At 41.0% G+C, this 10,473-nt stretch overlaps 1 protein-coding gene across 1 annotated transcript; it reads left to right on the top strand.

Moving 5' to 3' along the window:
• Positions 1–7,936: 7,936 nt before the first annotated feature.
• LOC148101995 (uncharacterized) lies at positions 7,937–10,258 on the top strand. The gene has a single exon (XM_087843258.1). It carries the CDS (start codon positions 7,937–7,939, stop codon positions 10,256–10,258), a length of 2,322 nt encoding a protein of 773 aa, XP_087699384.1.
• Positions 10,259–10,473: the final 215 nt, after the last annotated feature.

Raw genomic sequence — 10,473 nt, 5'->3', positions numbered from 1 at the left:
CAGGTGCGCATTCGCTGTCAAAATAAAAACGCGCACAAGATAAGAAGTTGCAACGCGTGTTTGCGTGCATAGGATTTTAAGGAAGAGGACAGACATTTGTTTAGAACTCTTAAAGATGTCGAAGAAGCTCCTTTAAGCAATTACTGTGATGTTCCTCCACCTCCAAAGAAATGTCAGAAGGAGTCCGAACCACAAAAGAAGCGCGTATTCTCGGAAAAGTGGTTGCAGGAGGTGAGCTGGCTTCAAACAAATGATGAACGCACAGAGAGGTGGTGCAGAATGTGCCGTGAAAATTTAATAAATGACAAATTAATAAAAAGGCATGAACATTTTTTTTTGTATCGAAAAAATATCGAACCGTGACACCAAAGTATCGAACCGAACCGAACCGTGAATTTTGTTGTATCGTTGCACCCCTATTATATATATATATATATATATATATATATATATATATATATATATATATATATATATATATATATATATATATATATATATATATATATATATATATATATATATATATATTTATATATTTATATATATATATATCTATATCTATATATAATCTATATCTATCTATCTATATATATATCTATATATATATATCTATATATATCTATATATATCTATATTTAGATATATATATATATATGCTACAGAAGTCCTCTTTCTATCTCTAAACAGCAATTTTAAAACATCACCACCTTGTTCTTGAATTCGCATGCTTTAACTTTTTGATGACTTTCATCGGATCGATAAAAATAATTATGAAAGACCTTGTTGTCTTATCTGTCTGTATGTGGTTGCAAGCTGACTAAAGTTAATGAGGTTCATCTCTCTGCTGATCTCTACTTGATGAGCAAGACAATTTGATCAAAGGTGATTCAGTGAATTTTTGAAGATAATTTTAAAAAAAAATCACTTAAGCCTCTGATTGCTTCTTTCTCTGTTATAACTGGCAGAACAAAGAGCAATGTGTATGAATGTAAGAGCAGAAGGATTTGAACTTGATCAAAGAAAACCAAATCAGGTAAATGGTGGCGAGATTCAACATTTGCATTTAAAATCAAAACCTGAAGCAATTACTTCTGAAGTCTTTACAAAAATATATATTAAACTGTGCCAGACAAAACTTTTGGCACCCTAACCTGCTCTTGAACACAAAAGCTATTAAAACACATACATAAATATACACACACACACACACACACACACACACGCACACAAATATACACACACACAAATACACACACACACACACACACACACTCACACTCATACACACACACATATACATATACATACACACACCCTTTCAGATTGCACTCTTGAGCTTAGTGCACAGGTACCCTCTCTGCCACTCTACATCCCAAAGGAGAACCATTGATTTTCTAGTTACAATCAACACCAAATTATTGAATGTCACTTGATGAAGTGCTGGGGTCCGCAGGCACTTTGCGACTCGTCGCGTTGCTATAGCAACCCCGTCTGTTTGACAGGGCTTATGACAAAAAACTCCTTTGCGGAGATTCATCTTGAAAACGGCCCTTTCTACTGGAGCCAGTGCCCTTAATCCCCACACACAGACCAAGCACCAATCTCTGGGTCTTAAACTCGAAGCCAACAAAGAAGTTGTAAAATTGTACCTTCTCGAGTGGCCGCTTGAGGGTGACTCCAAAAGCGAGTCAGTCCTCATAGAATCCAATGTTAAAATACTTTCCAGCAGCAGCAGAGAAGAAAGCATGTTTGTAGCTTTGTACAAAAATGGTTTTGGTTTCTGGCTATTATGCCCCATCAAAACAACAGCATGAGAGGTGATTCTTTTTTAAAACTCACCTATTTAAACTTCACCTCGGGCTTAAAGTGATGGCTGTAGCCACATAGACTGACACTGCCAACTGCGCTGGTTGTCGTCTGTGACAGAAACAGGCCTCTCAGGAATGTCTGTGGCGTTGGCACCTTTTGGATCATTTTTAATGTAATTACCTGCTAACTAACATGGCTTGCTGTAGGGTTAATTATAGTAAGTATAAGAAGTCTGTGCTCCAGTTTTAGTGAGTACAATTGTTGAAACTGTGCGCTCGCTAATTAGCACTAATAAGCAGATACTGTTCTACCTTTTAACCTTTGCACCTTGCTAACGATGTTCAGTGTTAGCGGATAATAAGTCATCCAAATATGATCGCTTCTCCAGAAAAAAACTAAACAATCAAAAAAACAACATGGCAGCAGCCAACACACTCGAAATGAGACTTCACAAAGCAGTGATGCGATGTGACGTCACGTCACGGTGGCTGTCTGTCTTTTATAGCCTACGATACTTTACAAATACACACTAGCTCATCGTTTCAGAGAAAATTTCAGTATTTGAACTCTGGGGGACAAGGCTGGACAATCCATGAATCATTAAAGAAACTTTATATTAAAATAGAATTTGAAATCATCAAAACATATTTGCAGCTGCAACTGCTGACACATCAAAACATTTTACAGACTCCAAGGCATTGATCAGGATGGGCAAACCACGGTCAACAAGCAATAAAATCAAAGCGCTGAATCTACACCACTGACAAAAACTACTGCATTATCATATTAGGCTGTATTTCTCTGTAACAGCCATCTAATGAGATTATACATCTTGGATGTAGTGTTTTATTGATTTGTCTGTTATGCTTGATGGACCTCGGGTAGCTGCAGGGCATCCTCGCTACTCATATGGGACAACAAATATGCTGTATCAAAGGACCTAACACCCTCAAACAAATATGTCTTTTGTTTGCTGGCACACCCTTGAGAAATCATCCCTGTGTACCGTTGATCAGATATTAAAGTATCGAACCTACAAGGGTGACCCTTTTGCTGTAGGCACGCAGCCACACACAGGGCAATATTCCTGACTCTGTATCCCTGAATAAATGCCTGTTGGGGGGAAGACAGTGGGAGGGTTAGTCATAAAAACTCAAACGTGCCCTCTCATTGCCTGGTTCGTCATTAAATGGACTCCATCTCAAGGTTTTGGGTCAACACGGGTCAACATTTCTCCTGTTTGCTTTGGTGAAGAGAAGGTCGGGCTGTATTCTCCTGCCAAGAAACTGTTAATACACAGGAGATAAATTAGCAAGCCCTCTGGCAGCCTTCTGGGAATAGTTTCCGCTTCAAAGCACACGGCAGATTAAACCAAAGGGGAACAATATTCACAAATCAGCCGATGGTTATGAGAAAAGAGGCAACACTATCTGTCTGACCCTCACCCCCACACTCCAATAAGCTCACAACACACTCTTTGGTCCTCAAAAACTACAGTATAACCACCTAGATTTTGCTCACTGCGCTGTGAGGGACCGATCCATTCATCTGGGAACCGACATCAGAAAAGAGGGATGGTATTGTCCTGTAAATGTGTATTATTCTCACATTTGTCTGTTAAATTATTACAATACTTCCTTGTATAATCAGTGTATTCATTATTTCTGCTCTTTCTGTATTCATCATATTGCTTTCAAACGTCTAAAAAAAGGGCTAAGCTACATTATATTTGAGGACTATACCTGATCAGTGCCTATTTTATTAGAGTAGTGCCGATTAGTGTTATCAAAAATATTGATTTTTTATTTTATAGGCATTTACATGGATCCAAAATATTTTAAATGTTATCAATAGCCATTTATTGGAGTTTCATCTGTCAAACAATCAGTGTTTTCACTGAATGCCATGTTAGGAGGCAGTGAGCCCAAAAAGTGAAAGACTGAAATTTCAAGTTAACTGTGAACCTCCTGAAACTTGTTTAGCTTGCAAAGCCATTATTCAGATGAAAGCTTAAAAAACAGGCGAGTCTGTTGTGCAGTGCAGATTGCCTCTGCGACAGTAAAAAAGCTAAGGTGACACCTTAATTTTCTGTTTCAGAAGTAAAGACGACATAATTCAAAATCCCAGTGGCATGTGTGAAAGTGCTTTATTTATGCAAGCCATGCAACACAGCCTCAAAAAGGGTTTGCTGCTTTGTTCACACAATGGGAATTTTCTTATTTTCAATCTAAGATCAACACTGATTAAATAGTAGCTCAGGCATATCTATATATATGGGATTGTAGTTCTCTATTATTTCAACTGGCAAGTGGCAGCGAGTCTGTATGAAAGTTTATTCTCAGTAGGTGATCCAAACTGTGGCCTTGCAAACCCTTAAGTCCACTTTGCTTCAAACCCCACTAATAAACAGTTCGGTGTATCGTGCTCTGGCCTAGTTGTAGTCTGATAAAATGGGGAGAAAAGCAGTGACCTAAAACATGGGGAGCTACAGTGTACTCAGGGTCAGAGCGATTTGAACGCTGACAGAGATTTATACGACTGTTGCTGAAATGTGACAATAACATGAAAAAAAGGTTTAAATACTATCTTAAGTCTTAGTTTTATCCCAGTTGTGGGAACTAAATAAGGGAACTAAAAAAATGAAATGTGACAAAATGTACAATACTGCAAAACAAGCATAAAAAGCTAAGACTCTGCTTCAATGTATCTACTTATCCATTCACATTTACTTACCTTGGCTCAGCAAGTACCATCCTGCCCTGTTTTGGCTCAAATGTAATGAATTTTAGTATAAGGTACATTTTTTTAATACTAGTCAGAAGGACGAAGTACACAACACAGCTCCCCCAGTAATTCTGCAAGGGAGTATCCTTGCCCCTTATCTAACCCTGTTCCAGTCCTCACATCATAAAACTGCTGTTAGCTAATACTGTGTGTTTAATTCCTCATTGTGGAGCTCACCTTGGGGTGGCCCTGCCAAACCCTGCCCGCAGGAGATTTACAGTCAGCCATTTTGTGGACTAATTGCGCAGTCTTAGTGCAGGGAGGTCAGCCATAACCAACACATGGAGCTGGCTTACACACCTGCTACAAGCCAGACCAGGGCAAACCCCTCGAACAGCAGGACGCATCAGACACCACACCAGGAGTCTCCTTGAGTTGTCTAGAATAAAATCTGTCAGATGTAATTGCTCGTGCTGCCCACTATTGTTCGAAGATAAACAAGTGGCATGTTGTTTATTCAACAGACCCTGTGCTGCTGGATCATAAATCAAAGTCATATAAGAGGTAGATGTCTGATGGTGGAGATAGATAGGCTTCACGCTCTCCTTAATGCAGATCTAATCTTTTCAGTTCGGATCTTATTTGTGATTCATCTTCTCCTCCTCGTCCGCCCATATCGTCAGTCTCTTGTCTTCCCTGGTGAACTCCTACCAATTTCCTTTGGACTGGATGGATTAGACTGACATTTCACACATGAAACCAGTCTGAGTTATGCAGATAATCATTCAGTGCCGTCACCTCATCCTCCTCTCACATTAACATTTCCAGCACATCCCACAGGTATTACTAGATCTACAGTGGCCCACCTCATTGACTCCTCTTATTGGCACTGAAGAGTTAACAGATCAGTCCACTACTTACCATTTACTACATGCACTGGAGTGGTTCTGCGCATTAAATGAACGCTAAGCACAGTTTTGCCTTTGTCTAATCATTCTAATAGCTCTTAAACACTATCTATTAAAGGATACTACAGACTCCATGCTATTCTGAGCACTCACCCTTTATTAAAATCAGCTGACACCTCCATCATTCAGGGCTTGCTTTGACTTTATCACCGCTGTCGACCCTTCTATCTATCTAATTAACCACAATTTACTAATCACACAGGCCACTTTCCCAGAGCTGTGCGTCCTCCATCACTGAGCAGGGACAAAGGCTCATTAACGGGGTCTGCCCACCATTACCACTGAGAGGTGGAATATAGGGATTCCTCATGTCAATTTAGGATCAAGAGCCATAAGAAATGCAGAGATGCTGCCAACATGCAATCCAGGCCGGTTTGATGGCGCAAAGCCAGATACAACAATGTAAAAACAAAACTGTGTGGCGAAAATAGTTCTTTTGCTTTCCCAAGGCTCAGGAAGAGAAGTATTGTATAAATTGCAGGCTGCAAAGTTTGTCAGGAGCAAGTGAGCGAGGAAGGGGGGAGCACAATTTCAGTTTTCATTTTATAGGAAGAGAAAATCGATAGGCTGGATGTTGGCTTATTGCCAACTTGCTGAGGGAAAAATGAGAAGATAACCAAAAAGCAGCAAGTTCTTTTTTTCCCCCTTACGCTACACTCACATCCTGGGATATTACATCACAAATACAGCAGCGAGGTAAAGTTTAGCAGGGCACCAGCACCGCACACACACACATTTATAGCCGGTAGATTGAAATGAGCCTCGCTCTTTCTGAGATGTGAGATCCATCCTCGATTTAGAGAATTTATATCATGTGTATTTGTTCAATTCAAGCAGGCTGATGTTCTGATACCCTTCTCAGGATTGAAGTTAACCCTTTTTTTTTTTAAAATACCTTTTTATTTTATTTAAATTAGTTAAAAAAAATCTAAGCAATCGTTTCTTTTAGTTTTCATTTGTCGAATGAACAAAACAAGCATTATAAATTTCCCCGGTTAACCCTCCATAACACTGACACATCGCCAGGATGTGGTCCTGGCACTAATTTCTACTGTCACAAGCTTTCATTGGTCAAATATTTAATATTGGTATTTCTCTTAAAATCCAGCAAACCTTTATGTTTTCTTCTTGCAAGGTTTTAAAAAAAAAATGACAACCCTTTTTCCAAAAACTGAATCCAAAGCTCACGGTAAAGACGAGCATTCTTGTTTCACTATGTGTTTCCGTAGTTCAGTGAGTCTGGCACTCTACGGCTCACATTAGTGAGCGAGAACGTAACCCTGTGCAGCTGCTCATGTCAGTAATGGGCATCAATAACCGGCGCCAGGCCTGTGGTTCGTAATTGTGTTGGAGGGGTCAGTGTGGGGTCAACAGGGCATTCCCCAGCCTGTCTAATGAAGGGAACACAACTCGCCATCACACCAATACTCACACAGCCATCTCCAATCCCAGGCCCCATTGCCCATGTCAATCACAAGATCAGTAATAGATATGCTGCACAGCCCAACGCTGCTAAGAATATGTGGAACTGTGGCCAGTGAAACCATGCTTTGACTAATGTATTGTATCATGCCACTTAATTACACTGAGTATAGTTTATAACCACCTTAGATTATCTATTAGAAAGGAAAAATTTAGTCAATAAGGCTAGGTCAGGCTCAGATGTTTTAGCTCATAGGTGTCAAACTCTGGCCCGCGGGACAAATTTGGCCCGCAGCCTAATTACATTTGGCCCGCGAAGCCATACCAAATTACTATTAGAGCTGGCCTACTGGTATTATACAGCTAATATATATATTGTTTAGTATTAAGCTTTGCTTGTTCCATATTTTTCCATAGTTTTCCAGCAAAACTTATTTGAGTCCATAAGAAAAGATTCATTCTTATATCTGGAGGAAGATTTTTTTTTCAATAAATATTAATGTTAGCCCGCGACTTTGTTCCAGTTTTGAATTTTGGCCCACTGTGTATTTGAGTTTAACACCCCTGCCATAAGTCATTGTTGATTTTGTCTTCATTCTCCATCCCCTGCCAAGCTGCACCTGTGATTCTGCGGCTGCTCACTGATGAGCTGACAGATAAGATGTTTTCTTATCCTCTGCATCCTTACCCTATCACCTCTGCCTCCCACAGGGCGCCAGCCTGCCCTGTTGAAACACTATTTATTTATTTATATATTTTTTTTCAGTGTTTCAACTGAAAAAATAGAATGCCATTGATCAAAAATAGAATGCCTTTGATCCAAAGTAGAATGCCTTTAATCCCTTGTGATGTCATCTTGCTGAGAGAAAAAACCCTTAAGTAGGAGCTTTGCTCTGTTAAACTTTGCTGCTCAACGGACCTTGACCTGACAGTAAGCAAACCCTTTTGGAGAGTTTTGAGAGAATTTCGTGTTACTTAGCAATTCACTGACCAAGCTGACACATTTCACCATGTCAGCTAACCCATCCCTCCGCTCAAATGAGCTTGGAATAGTTAAAGGGAGCATTTTGGGAAACCACTACAAGGTAGAGGCTTTCCTTGGAGAAGGGGGCTTTGGTATTGTAGCCAAATGTCGTGATACCATGACCAACCAAGCTGTGGCTATTAAAGTCAACAAGAGCGACCCTGATATTCTGCAACAGGCAAAACTGGAACTTTTCATCCTGGAGCAGCTGAGAAGGTTGGATCCAGATGCTGCCAACATTGTTAAATGGAACGGCTTTTTCCACGACGGAGAGCGGGTTTGCTTAAAGTTCGAACTCCTTGATCAATGCCTGTGGGACTATATAGGGGACCGGAAAAACCAGGGTCTCCCCATAAGCGAAGTCAGGCCAATTTTAGGTCAGCTCACAAATGCTCTGTCCCACCTGGGTTCTGTGGGAATAGTGCACGCTGACCTCAAACCTGGAAACATCATGGTTGTAAACCGCCATGAGTCTCCCATCAAAGTCAAACTTATAGACTTTGGCCTCGCATGTCCTGCGTCTGCAGTGATGCCTGGTGATCGTGTGGGGACGGTTGGTTATAGTGCACCTGAAGTTATGCTTGGCCTTCCTTACAATGAAGCAAGTGACATGTGGTCTCTGGGGCTGGTAGCTGTGGAGCTTGGTACAGGGGTGCCACTCTACCCTGGAAATGAAGACTATGATGTTTTGAAATTCATCATAGAGACTCAGGGTCAGCCACCAGATTATGTTCTAGACTCTGCCGTGTACACTGAAGACTATTTCATTGAAGACAACGACAACCAACAGCGCTGGACATTTAAGACTGACCAACAATTTCAGTACGAGACAGGATATGAGTCCCTGGAGACAAGATATATAAAACTGACGCGTCTCGATGACCTCGAACAAGTAATGATGTTTAGAAGAGGACCTGAAAATGGCCAACGTTTGTTTGTAAACTTAATTAAACAGATGTTGGCCTTGGATGCAAACCAGCATATAACACCGTCGGAGGTTCTCCGGCATCCCTTTTTCAACCCTAAGAGTTCCCCTTGCATTGACATGAGTGCTGAAAGACCACAAAACCCTGTGGTCTTTCAACACCCTTCAAACTTGAAATGCAAGAGATCAGAGAAAATCAACTGCAGTTTTCAAAACTCGGTTGAATTTTCTCAGCAAGTATTCGTCCACACATCAGCCAGCCCATCCTTCAGCTCAGATGAGCTTGAAATAGTTGAAGGGAGCATTTTGGGAAACCACTACAAGGTAGAAGCTTTCCTCGGAGAAGGGGGCTTTGGTATTGTAGCCAAATGCCGTGATACCAGAACCAACCAAGCTGTGGCTATTAAGGTGAACAAGAACCGCACTGATATTCTGCAACAGGCAAAAAAGGAAATTTTCATCCTGGAGCAGCTGCGAAGGTTGGATCCAGATGCCGCCAACATTGTTCAATGGAACGGCTTTTTCCTTGACAGAGAGCGAGTTTGCCTGAAATTTGAACTCCTAGATCAATGCCTGTGGGACTACATAGGGGACCCGAATAACCGGCGTCTCCCCATAAGCGAAGTCAGGCCAATTTTAGGTCAACTCACAAATGCTCTGTCCCACCTGGGTTCTTTGGGAATAGTGCACGCTGACCTCAAACCTGGAAACATCATGGTTGTAAATCGCTATGAGTCTCCAGTCAAAGTCAGACTTATAGACTTTGGCCTCGCATGTCCTGCATCTGCAGTGATGCCTGGTGACCGTGTGGGGACAGTTGGTTATAGTGCACCGGAGGTTATGCTTGGCCTTCCTTATAACGAAGCATGTGACATGTGGTCTCTGGGGCTGGTGGCTGTTGAGCTTGTTACAGGGGTGCCACTCTACCCTGGAAAAAAATATTATGATGTTTTGAAATTCATCATAGAGACTCAGGGTCAGCCACCAGATCATGTTCTCAATCCTGGCATGTACACTGAAGACTATTTCACAAAAGACAACTGCAACTACAACCAACAACGCTGGACATTTAAGACCGCCCAACAATTTAAATACGAGACAGGATATGAATCTTTGGAGACAAGATACATAAAACTTAAACGTCTGGATGACCTCGAACAAATAATGATGTTTAGACGAGGACCAGAAGATGGCCAACGCTTATTTGTCAGCCTAATTAAAGAGATGTTGGCCTTGGATGCACACCAGCGGATAACACCCTCTCAGGTTCTACGGCATCCCTTTTTCAACCCTGGCCTCTCCAACAGGTTCCCAAGTATCAACATTGAAAAACCATACACAGTCAATCTCCAGCATAGCATCTTCCACCCTGGACTAAACTGATAAAAACACAAACTGGGGTTGGAAAAGGATATTAACAGCAAGTTACAATGGAAATATTAATTAAGCTGCTCCAATAATTATTAGTTTGGCTTTTTTTTTTTTTTTTTTTTTTAATTTTCACTCCCCCCACCCCAACCAGTCGCGGCAGATGACTGTCCCTTCCTGAGCCTGGTTCTGTCGAAGGTTTCTTCCTTTTTAAAGGGAGTTTTTCCTTC

Source organism: Neolamprologus brichardi, chromosome 7 (assembly GCF_056152115.1).
Source record: "Neolamprologus brichardi isolate AB-2024 chromosome 7, ASM5615211v1, whole genome shotgun sequence".
Taxonomy (NCBI): domain Eukaryota; kingdom Metazoa; phylum Chordata; class Actinopteri; order Cichliformes; family Cichlidae; genus Neolamprologus; species Neolamprologus brichardi.
The sequence above is the reverse complement of the archived record's forward strand: the minus strand, read 5'-3'. Positions and strand labels throughout refer to the sequence as shown.